The sequence below is a fragment of the Anarrhichthys ocellatus genome, unplaced genomic scaffold (assembly GCF_004355925.1).
Source record: "Anarrhichthys ocellatus isolate YVR2014 unplaced genomic scaffold, GSC_Weel_1.0 scaffold24, whole genome shotgun sequence".
Taxonomy (NCBI): Eukaryota; Metazoa; Chordata; class Actinopteri; order Perciformes; family Anarhichadidae; genus Anarrhichthys; species Anarrhichthys ocellatus.
Window position 1 is genome coordinate 3,808,538 of NW_022280054.1, and position 12,451 is coordinate 3,820,988.

The 12,451-nt window shown below is 41.9% G+C and overlaps 1 protein-coding gene across 3 annotated transcripts in view; it reads left to right on the forward strand.

Moving 5' to 3' along the window:
- Window positions 1–4,461: 4,461 nt before the first annotated feature.
- The window catches only part of LOC116390718 (cGMP-inhibited 3',5'-cyclic phosphodiesterase A-like), a 46,740-nt gene continuing 38,750 nt past the window's right edge, over window positions 4,462–12,451 (forward strand). For 2 of the 3 annotated variants that reach the window (XM_031860669.1, XM_031860671.1), the window contains exon 1: window positions 4,463–5,528. In XM_031860669.1, the coding sequence (XP_031716529.1) occupies window positions 4,620–5,528 (909 nt within the window). In that variant the 5' untranslated portion in view covers window positions 4,463–4,619. Of the gene's footprint in view, window positions 5,529–12,451 lie in introns of all 3 variants that reach the window. The other variant, XM_031860668.1, reaches the window with a different exon arrangement.

Consider the following 12,451-nt stretch of genomic DNA (forward strand, 5'->3'; position numbering starts at 1 on the left):
AACCTCTCATATGATCAAACTCTGCAGGGGATCACTAATTTGATGTGCTGTGTTTAGAGCAGTAAGTTGTGTCTCCTTGGCATGCAGTCACTGGAGTGTGCCACTGCACCCAAAACTGTAGAGCACCATGGGTACAGAGTTCCCCCCTCAGAGAAAGTGTCAGAGCAGCATAACTTTTCTGATGTTTCACAAAACACGGAGAGGCAGAGGGACAAATGTGAGAGAGAACAGTCATCTCACTGCTGCATAGCTCACAGAGACGTAGGCTGCAAAAATGACCTCCTAACGTCTCCTAACTACTTTTGCTTGACCTCGATGGAAAACCTCACGGTGTCCAAGAAAGATGTGAAGGAGAATTCATGAGTTAGGAAAAGACAACCGTGGTACTCAGAGAAACCGACTACACTTTCACTAAGCTACGTAATTATTATGCGATGGCGGAGGTCACTGACGTAGGTCACACTTAACAATCAACACTGCTTCCAGTAGAAACTGACAATTCACTCGTGCAATATCAATAAAACTGTTCAATATCAATATTTCCTTTGTGCAATAATGTAGATTCAACTGTTCGGTTATTTTAGATTTTTAACAGTTTAATAATTTATCATAGCTTGACAATTTGTTCATTGGCAGTCTCCTATATTTACTGTTCATTTGATTTCCTATTCTTGTTTTGTTCTTTTTACTTATTTGTTACATGTTCAAAGTAAGTAAATACATATAAAATGTAATGAATTGTGTATTCTATTCATCAACATGAATCACATTAGTTTATGACTGTAAGAAAATAGTTGTTAAACCCGTGCATGGCATGTTTGTTTTTCATGGACGGCCGAATGGTGCCGCTGCAAGGACTTGTGGTGGTCCAGTGTATCCTAATGGAGCTAAGAAAGGAAGCATTGACATTAATGCACCTTCCTAAGCAAAAAGGACTTTTCAACTGCAGCCGTAGCCTCTTCTCTCCTCACCTTCTCACCTTTGCACATGTAGAGACGCTCAAACGCATGGAGACAGTTTTACATATACACACATACAGGAGCAGAAGCACAACCTGCAGTCTCCTTCAACAAGCACAAACACAGGCAGTCTTTTGTCCCTGGTAGCCAAACAGCTGGCCAGTGACGTCGCTCTAGCCCAGTGTGTGCCCACATGATGAACAGTTTAATGAGCCATTATCCAAAAAAAGGTTTGCTTTACATTTTTACAGCCACGAAATAAAACATAATGATGTGTCAATGCAATGTGTACCAAGACATTGTGCAGGGCATATGTTTGAACATGTATGCTTTTGGAAATTCTTGCCTCATTAGCAGAAGTTATACAAATACTTGAACTTGAAATGTGTCTATTCCTCAGAAATTGAGCTATTTGAACAGAAAGCCTGATAGAAGAGAAAATAAATTAAATCCAAACCCACTGAGAATGGCCCACAACCCTGGAACATTCCTCTTGGTGTCCTTCTGTGTGGCGTGGAGGATATATTTAGATATCTTCAGAGCCCCGAGGTCTAAGTTAATCATGAAAAAGCTGATTAGTGAAGCATAACAAAAAATAAAATCTGTTATCATTATGAGTCACCCCATAATTTGAATAACTTGCAGTGCAAAATTCTAGCTGTTTTATAGTACTATTTGTGCTCATGATTGCACCTGGTGTACTTTTTATGCACTTTTGTTCCAATAAATCGGAGCCATATGTTCAGAAAATATGTGGAGTTCTATTTTTGAGGGCTCTTTGTTTTTTTAACACAATATATTATACCTGAGTTGATGTGGGGAAAATTTGAGAATAACTAAACTGATTTCGCTACTCCATCACTTGCACCCTAAAGTCACATCATGCTGTTCTGATGCACATAAAAACTCATTCTATGACGAGTATTGTAGGTAACTTTGCTACATTTCACGTTGCATCCGTAATGGAGTAAAAACAAAAGTCACAGCAAAAGTACAATGTCTTTTGTCAGGACCAAAAGCTCAGTGGGACAGAGAGGCTGAGAGGACTGGTTACACTGGGACATACCTCAACACCTAGGACAAGATCTCATTTACTTGAGCTCAATTTCATGCAAGCAAAGATGTTCTGTCCGTTTAATTTAATTTTTCTATGTAAATATAGATGTATATATAGTGGAGTAATGTCTACCTGAGCAGAGAATGAAGTGTATTATAGCTGAGCATCCCTTAGCTTTGTTGACATAGCCAGGCTGGACGCACTTGCTTTTAGTGCATGTTAGTGCATGTGAGCATGCGCCACTGGTTAGCTCACGGCCGCCGCTCTGCACTGTTCTCATATGGCGGTTACAGCTGATAAACCCCATCCCGACCGACAGCATCAATGCAGAAACATAGCACCCATCCTCCGGTTCCCCTTCAGGTAAACACTGTTTGCTCCATCAGCAAGACAGCAAGGCATAGTACGGTATAGCACAATGTCTCTATCAGGATGTCTAAGTGTGGTTTTGTAAGCAAACCAGATACAGATAACCAGATGAAGGCCAAAAATGAAACACACACACACACACCCTTACATCTAGTTCTCTTTAAGCACTTCAAAATGATAGATGACACTTCCTTAGTACAGCTGGAGGAGTGTGTCTGGACAACATCTCTGAGGGCAAAGGTCAATGGATGTTATTATCATAGGTACCTTTGCCAAAATGTGGTTTACAGTGTGTTCGTGCTGATGTACTGCAAAGACGGGGCTAAACCCTGCTAGAGCCAGCCCACACTGAGTCCGCTTCTTAATCGCACCTGTGGGTCCCCACAGTTCAGGGTTTTTTCTCTGAGATGGTTGAATTGGCGACTGACTTTGTAAACAGTCAGCGGGTGCGAAACAACCGTGTACTTGTCAACATCCTTTGACCAGTCAAATGTCCGAACAATTGGATTGTGATGTGGACTGTGCTGTTTTTCACTTTGGAAAGTTGTCAACCAGTATGAAAAAGTAAAACAAAATAAAGTTAAAACTCATTTGGCATTTTGTGCCCTAATTTTTCCTCTCTCAACCTCCTTGACATGCAAACCTAGAGCTTGAATGAGAGTGAACAGTTCGTTCTGGCAAATATCCACTGTCCGTTGTGATGGGATGACTCAAACTTGAGATTTATGCCCTGATTGCACTCGACTGATTGTACTGACCCATGTTGTGTAACGCCGCTGTATTTAAAACACTGTTCCTATGTTTCATCATAACTCAAACTACGAATGGGGGAAACAAGAGACCTCATACTTTCTGGTGCATATATTGGCTATCCATAACAAAATCAATGTACTAGTGTTTTACACAGATGTTTTGACAGATGACTTCTACAGCAATTCGGACATAATGCAGTATTTGTCATGTCAAGTCAATTGTATTTATACAACCCAATTTCACAAATTTGCCTATAGGGGCTTTACAGTCTGTACTGAATACAACACCCTCGGCCCTTAGACCCTTGGTTCAGATAAGTAAACGCTCCACAAAATATAACTTTCATGGGAAAAATAATGAAAGAAACCGCATTCTGAACCATTTGGAGATGTTTAGTACTAGCTCATGGAGGTCATGACAACAACAATGTTCCTACAACAGATTTGAGTGATTTAGTTGTATTAATAATACTACAGAAAGAGATGACAGACTTATGCGATTACATTGCATCATTTTAAATCCTCACATAAAATGTAGGGCAAACAGGTGAAAGCTGCTAACTTGTCCTCGGCCATTCTGCCACTCAGGAGGCAGAGGATGATGTGATTTAGGATTTTAATCCCGGAAAAGAAATACATATATCATGGGTAGCAAAACAATATTGTTTTTCGGAGTAGGCGTACATCTATGAAAATGACCACTGGTTGCATACAGTGTAAAGGAAAGTAAAATACGTAGCTTTCTGAAGACATACCACTTTCTATGTAGGAAGTTTTGAGTATAACCTGAGCCTAATAAACTATATAGTTTAAAGTTACGTGGCATGAGGTCTCTTGTCATATTCATACAGTGGAGAACTTCCAAAATGTATTAGATTATTACAGTTAATACACATTATAGGCAGCGCTCTTTCAGAACAAGCCTGGAAATCTTCATATAAACATGGCAATCATCCACTGCGAACTGAGTCACATCAGCCTGCAGAATGAACAAAAAGAAGGGGAAGAGCTGAAGGAGGAATCACCGGAGTGGCACACACACACGCACACAAAGACACACACACACACACATGAACACACAAAATAAGGCTAATGTCTAGTGGGAGGAGAGAGAAAGAGATAGAGAGGGTGAGCTAGGGACTATGTGAAGGAGTTGAAGCAGTGGCCTATGTGTGAAACGCCAGGGGTTACTTTTTTGGTTGACTGGTTGTCTACCAGAGGCAACCCAATACTAGACCAAATGTAATGGGGAAGTTCTGAACCACACAACTTAAAGAAAAGTTGCGAACCCAATAATTTGGCCGTTTTAAATTGATTGAATTTTTGTTGTGGAGGCAGCACATCACTGACCACTGTTTTGCTGCCAGCGGCGCACATAACATTGCGTTATGATGGGAATCATAGGATGAGACGCGGACACAGAGACTACATCTATTATCTTCCCGGACGGTCAGGGCAGCGTTCAGCTTGACTGATATAGCGATGGCCTTGGAGGCAGACAGCGACAGAGGTTCATCAAGAAGTGCTCATGAAAAATATCCCCGGGCAGCGTTGGAGCGCAACGGCTACGTGAAGACATGTGTCACCCCGTTGCACCGGGACGCAGGGAGCCAGTGGCTGAGACTCGCTGTGACATGGACTTGCAGAGGAGTGTCGTCTGCGGTCTGCGTCGCCTCAGTCTCCGTTATTCTCGCTCTGCTACTCAGATTGGTCGACTGGGATGCAGGCAGCAGCGGCAGCAACGGAAATAGCAGCGGCTCCGGCTCTTGTCTTCATTTCGCGGCGGGCTGCGCGGTGGAGCTGCTGTTGACTGCGTGCTACTGCATATCCCCCGTTTTTACACTTGTATGTGCCTTCTTCTGGGGCGGACTGTATCTGATTCGCTGCAGGGTGCTCATCCGCACAGCGGTTTTTCTGTTAGCCGTGTGCCACTTGGGAGAAGCCGCGGCGCAGTTCCTCCTGCGCGGCGCCGAGGAGCAGCTGCTGTCCCACCCCGCAACCCTGGTAGTCCTTGGCTGCCTGGGCAGCGGGGCTCTGCTGGTCGTCCGGCTGCGTCAGGGAGTGTCCATCATTGTCTTCATTGGCGTCATCAGGGCAGTCTCTCTCGTCTCTCTGGGTAGATTCCGGGCCAGCTGGAGACCCTACCTGGCCTACCTGCTGGGACTGCTGGGGGTTTTGCTTGCGAGGTATGCTGACCGGCTCCTGCCGGCCCCAGGGACCAGCGGGACGGGGTGCTGTGGCTCTGTGACCGGGGCGAAGGAGGAGGACATCCCTGTCTTCAAAAGGAGACGGAGGTCCAGCTCCATATCGGCCTCGGAAATGATGGCTCACAGTCAGAGCAACAGCAAGTCCCACCGCAGGACTTCGCTGCCTTGCATTCCGCGGGACCAGGTAATACATGTCCAGCTTCGGAAGTCTGAACCAGAGAATGACGGTTTTGTTATTGATTTGCGTATGACCTTTCAGCTGCTGCAAACCTGCAACGCTTTGTCTCTTTCGCTGATGGCATGTGGCACCTTTACGCGCGTTTCCTTCATGACAACGGGCAAGTCGGGATAACATATCGTAATAGCACACTTTATTATTATGATACTAATGACGTATGTGCTTCATAGACGCACATCTACACTTTCCAAGACCCATTATTAGCCTAGTGTTTTTGTGAGTTACGCCTGCTTACACTGCTGTTTATCTTTTCTCTGATACTGCTGTTAATTTGGTCATCGTTGTGCTGTGTTTGTGCTGCTGATAATCAAATGCACATAGCTTGCCAAGTCACTGTGTGCCTGTGAGAGCACATGTGTGTGTGTGTGTGTGTGCGCGCATAGGTGTGAGGTCACGTGTAAATATTTTGAAAGCCTCTGTTTATCCTGGGTGCTGGCTAGTGGTGTGGTGCATGTGTTTCCAAACACATGATGGAGCCAAATTTGAATCAAGTGTGTCCTCACAAGAACCCCCTCTTGCAGTGGAAATAAAAAAGACAGAATAGTCACAGTTCCATTGTATTGGCTACTGCTCTGATGTATTAGTTCAAATGAAACCTAAGAGTCCCTAGTTGATCCTGGAGGTACCTGTACTTTTTTGTGAGTAGAGAATGCAGCAATGAGGGAAGATGTTGTGACCCATTACAACAATTCTGTTGGATGTGACCGAAAAGCCATGAATGAGGTTGATGTGCTCTGCCCTGAATACTTTTTCGATGCGCTTACTTGGAGCTTGAAGCACACTCTGCTCACATCCAAAAATAGCACTGATTTCAGCTTCTGAACATACAAACTGTGTTGGTTTAACTTTCATTGAAAAACTTTGTATTTTTGGCATGTAAGTGAGACACTATTTAGGATAATTTGATGAATCAGCATGTCAACATCTAGCTTGTGTTCTGATTTTAAAATGTTCGTCTGACTGTGATTGACTCCTGATTGTGGACTGGTACACTGGTACATATATAATATATATATATATTATAATATAATATAATGTATATATTATATATATATATGTACGTACAAATGTTCTTTGTCTGTTCAATCTATGATGTTTAGCTTAAGCTGAGCCTCTACCAACTGGCATGCCCTGCAGGGTTCAACTTACATTCACATCAAATCTTATAGTCACTGAAGAACAGTAACACATTTAATATAGCTAAAAGTGAGCTTGGAAAAAAAGCTGTCATGACAGAGGGAAACTTAAGGCTGTAAATGTATTACTTAAACAGACAAAAGAAGGCCAACAATAATTATCTTCTAGGCCGTTAAGTGGTCCATGATTTCTGTGTTTTCTAGCTTACATTGAAGCATTTTTCCACAACGGACCAAAGCATCTTATATGTAGGCATGTCACCCGCTCACTCGCTCACATTTGCGTATATCATGAAAACATGTCAAATCATATTTTGATATAATATTAATTACGGCCGGGTGTTGACCTCCCGCTGAAACAAGTGATGCTTCCACTGATCATCCTTTTACACCCATGAATGCCTCCTCCACTGAAGGTTACTCTCCTGCAGTCTTTGCCCCTGAATGTGCTCTTGCCCTCTAGTGACAAAATGAGATAAACACCAAGAGATTTGTGGGGAATGAACAAGGAGTTGGCAATGTTTTTGCCACATGGGAAATAGAGACAGTGATCGATACACATGCATGTGCAGTGGGGAATTCAGAGAGATAAATCTAAATGGGTAAGCTTTGGTCATACTCACTCATGTATGCGTTAGCTGTATAGAAGCAGCATAATCCTAACTGATGACACTGGTCTTTTCCCTCTCTTGGCAACATTGCGCTGATCTCATTTGCAGATTTTGAGACTAGAGGAGGAAAGAAAGTGTGACTGAGGAAAAAAAAAACCTTAATAGCAGTAATCAAGTGGTTCATTAGCCCTCTTTTATGGTTTCTGATGTAGCGGACAGGGTAAATGTTCAGAGGTATAGATGATTGGTTACTCTGTTTGCTACGTGTTAGCCTTAGCATTTTATAGCTACTTTTACAGCTTCCATGCCATTTTCAAATCAGATTTTCAACCAGACTTTTGTAGTGTTAATTGTCTTATAAAATTAAAAAATGTTTTTCCTCATGTTTTTATTAATCAAAATATACACTGATAAAAAAATTGTCACTGTGCAGTTTAGCATTGGTCATAGATTTAGATTTTTATGAAAAAGCCTGAAATTAGTATTGGACCTTTATCTTAGCTTGTACTAGTCTGTATGTGTAGTCTGTGCAGGTGATGGTGAGTCATTAATGGCCCTGCTACACCAGATCACATACACCTTTCAGAGTGCCCTGATCCAGAATCATACATGCTGTCCCATCACATGCATTTCATTCTCTCATTTAGCTAGCGCTGACCCCACATCAGCTGTCCGGCTTTGGATGCTTGGTTGTTCATTGCTAATTGGTATCCAGGGAACGCTGAGTTAGTGGACTATTAGAACAGCTCCATTACCCGTTCTATCCTATCATGTCTGGAACAGAAACACAAACAAATGGATTGAACCTTGGGTTTCAAAGAAGTAAAAGAAATTTCCAAAATGGTGCCATTTTCTAATTTATTGATTCATTGTACTTCATTTTTGTCTCAAGTGTAGTTGAACATATAAAGACTTTTACAGTTCATATAATACAGAAAATACCTAAAAAGATGTGCCAATATCCAAAAACAGAGGAGGATTCCAGTTTCTGGCCTATTGACAAATGTGAATTCAATGTCAATCTTGTCCTTTTGTGCTCTATTATGGTCTTTTATTTTCCGAGAGATTTTACTTTCTTCACCATTTAGTCGCTAACGTTTGTCCTTCTGCTGCTGTTTGGTACTGGGAAATCAATATACAGCTTCTTCTCAGAGCTTGTGTGTTAAAAAATAGTTGTCTGCTGCAGCTGTGAACATTTGACTTAAGTGACCAAGTGTAAAGAAAAGTCACCGTTGACCTCAAAAGTTTACATGATGGAATGAAAATGTGCACCATGTACATGACGTTTTGCTAAATGGTGAATGAGTGAACAAGGGAGTGATTTCGAACACAGTCTGCATATCAAACCACCCCATATGGGGCCGTGACCCAATTGTAAGAAAGTAAGAAATACCTCTATAATGATTTAATAATATATATTACATCTTGTGATTCCTCCTATTATTACAGCATGTTGTCGAACTGAAATGATTGTTCCTTTGCATGACCACACTCATAAACCTTTTTTTTTTTTTTGCGTTTGTGGACCTCAAATTTTGCCATTCGCTTGTTGTGTTACAGAACAGACATCTAACAAACTAGTCAAATCAGTTACATTTGCTTTTTCTAAATCTCTCCTTTCCTTCTTTCACAAAGTCTCTCTCTGACACAAACACACACAGAGTTTGTAGGTACAGTTTATCTGTACTGTAGATAATGAAGCTCTCCAGAGTGTACCTGAGAGAAGCGGGGGGGTTTTCATCAAGCGCCGGTTGTGCAGTATTTATGAAGCAGGCTGGTGCAGCGTGCCAAGCCAGAGGCAAGACAGGCACTCTGCTGAACTAGTAGCTGGAATATAGCGTCTGCTATGTTGCTGTACTTCTGTGTTTTTTAGTTGAGAAGGATGTATTGTTTTGGTGTTGGATTGCTATGCAGAGCAAATTATATGATATAAATGTAATGAGAGGTGTCTATACTACCAATATGATGCCAAGTGTGAGTCTTAATATTTTAGGATTTTGACATGAATTTTACTCCACTGTGATCTGTCAGGGCTGGCTCTAGACAGAGGCCTTGCGTTTTGGCCGAAGGTGTTTGTCTTTTAGCCAGGGTCTCAGTGGAATGGAGATTTCGTGGGTTTTTTTTTGGGTCACCTGCAATTGAAAGGCGCTCGCTGTACACAAGATAACGATAGCTATAAATAGAATGTCTAAAAAAAGCAGCAATGTTTTCCAACTGTTTTCTTTTTTTTTCTTGCGGTTTCTTTTCCTCTCTGTTGCACAGTCACAACAGTTTATTAAAGAAATGTTAACATTCAGTACCTTGTTTCATCCAAGGCCATAACAGATGACAAAGTTTCTCTCTGATAAGTTGCACTATGAATGGAAACATGTTAAAGTACAATGCCTTAGTAGAGTGAAACAAATTAATTCATTTCTAAAACTTTGTTCATTTAAATTTGGAGGTCAGACCTTGAATAAGGCCACGTTGCATAACATATTCATCATCTCATCATCATATACACTGTGTGTGAGAGAAGAGGAGATTTTAAAGTAGAGACGTGCTCAGAGGTCTATTTGAGGGAAGGCCCATATTCTCTCATTGACGCAAATACATTTCCAGGGAGACACGCAACCTGTTCTGGTTGCCGGAGCTATCTGACTTTGTGTAACATTGAGGCTTATTATACCTTTTAATGAGATAATGGGGAATACGTTTTATCTCCATGAATACATAACACATGAAGGTTTAAACAACCCATTTCACCAGAGAGATTATTTGTATTGGACTTTTATTTTCATGAGATTGGATACAAGTGTGAATGCATATACAAACAACACAAGACATTACCCATCTTTCACAATAAATATACAGTACACACCCCTCTATAGATGGCTCTTTTGAAAAATGATGATACTTTCATTCAAAATACATGCAGATTAGTTATAGATAAAACTTCTGGTGTTAATTTCTCAGTAAACAAGACAGTTGAATGCTAATTCAATCAGGGGCCAAAAGTGCAAGTTCATAATCCGATGAAATACCAAGTGTCTACTCTTGATTGTTTGTTGCTGGAATAAGGGAATGAAAGAGTAGTGTTAAGCAGAGAAAGAAGTAGAGTGAGATGTGCAGAATTTAGGCATGGTTAAGCAAAAACATGGTTTGAATTCAGTAGCCAGGTCTGTGTTGCCGGAGATGTAGCTGTGGCCTTCTTCAATGGATCATTTCATTCAAGAGAAACACAGAGAAAAACTGGAAAGCTAGACAGAGGGACAGCCACTGAAGACAGTGGAACAGAGATGGAAAGATGGGTTATAAAAAAAGAAGTGATTGAAGGAAAAGAACACACTGGCATTAGCACAGGCTGCATCCAGCCCAAGCAGCAGTCAAATAGACAGTGTGTGTGTGTGTGTGTGTGTGTGTGTGTATGAGATAGAGAGGAGAAGGAGGGGGGTGGACAAACTAGCTTGAGGGGACCTAATGAGCTGCTGCGTGAGAGAGGAGCAGGGAGGGAGGGAGACGAGGGGAAAGAGAGAGTGTTGAAAGATTTGCTGAGGAGGGTGAGGGAAGGAGGGGGAGTGAGAGGAGGTTTGCTGCCAAGCGCAGCAGAAGTGTTGATGGTAAAAGGACTATCTGGTCCCTGTGACCAACCTCTCTTCTGCCGTTTCTAAACACACCGTCGCTCCGAGCACAAACACAGACTCACAGACAACACTGATGAGGCAAGTTCGTGTTGATCGCATGTGGTTTTGTGCAACAGATATTGCATGTGTGAGTTTGTGTGTTTTGTCTCCGCATGATGTGAATATGGCTCTATGCCACATGCTCCCACAGCGAGAGGAGAGGGCCGGGGAAAGAGAGCAAAACAAAATGTGTGTATGTGTGTGAAAGAGAGAGTGGCCTCCACTGCTTGCTTCTGAAAGGCAGCAGCAAATGATTTTAACCCGGCCTGGCCACCACTGTATACACTTGCTCACAGACACACACACACACACACACACACACCTACAAACACACACATACAGTGGCTTCCCTGCTGGCTGTCGAGATGAGGTTTGGTGGCCCTTGGACAAGGATGGCCTTGTTACTTGATTCAATGGTGTGTTTTAGCTCCAAAATATGCTTGGTGAGAGGTGAGAGGAGGGGGGGGCGGTTGGCCTGGGCAGGGGGCAGCATCGTCGAGCAGAATCTAGATCTGTCCATACGTCCGTCTGCATGTCTGTCTACGTTTCTTTTGCACTACAGTAAATTCTCAGTCAGTAGGAGAGAGTTATATACAGGTCTGCTCAGACTGTTTACTGTGAGTGCTTTACTTTTAATGACATTTGTCAGTTTGAGCTTTTAAGTAAATCAATTTCACACAACAGAATTAGGAATTTCACATTTTTACCTATTTGTTTTTCTGTGGAGTCTGGACACAGCATGGGCAGTTTGTGAAGCGTAGAATCATAAAAGGCAAGATCTTTGAGCAGTTCTTTATACAGGAATGTTTGGCATTTACTCCTATGTGTTCTTTGACAGCTATGCCTTTGCTTTGCAGACTTAAGGCTGACCCGCCCTAAAAGATTTTTCCAATCTTAACAGATGTTGAAGATGTGACCCCACATAGGACTTAATGATGATGACATGTAATGCTAGTTTTATTTCTAAAGTGTTTGGACAGCAGCCTGTGCATTTTTGCGTCCTCCATTAGTTGACACCTACTGACCTTCCTGGGAGATGCCCAATAGTACTACAGTGTTGCAGTGTTACTAACTGAGCTACCTAGCTTAAAGAATCATACTGGTTTTAGTTTGTCTTTTTATAAGTATGAGCAAATCCCATGAAAACCAACACAGAATGTATCCTGTTAACAAGCAGCTTCAGGCTATAGGCCTCAGTGCCATTATCTTCCAAAACCTATTCAAAACACATTAAAGAGCCATGCAGTTGCACTGGATGATGCATACTGATAATATAATTTAATCTCAGCTCATCTGTGTTACATGTATTTCCTCTTGTTAGCAGGATAAATTCATTGTATGTGTTTTGGTATTTTCATTGGATTTGTTGAAAATAATAAAAAGATAAAACAATGCCAGCCTAAAAGCAATTATTGCTGATCTTGGAGGAGAGGGCATTACTTATTCAGTAATCTCGCACA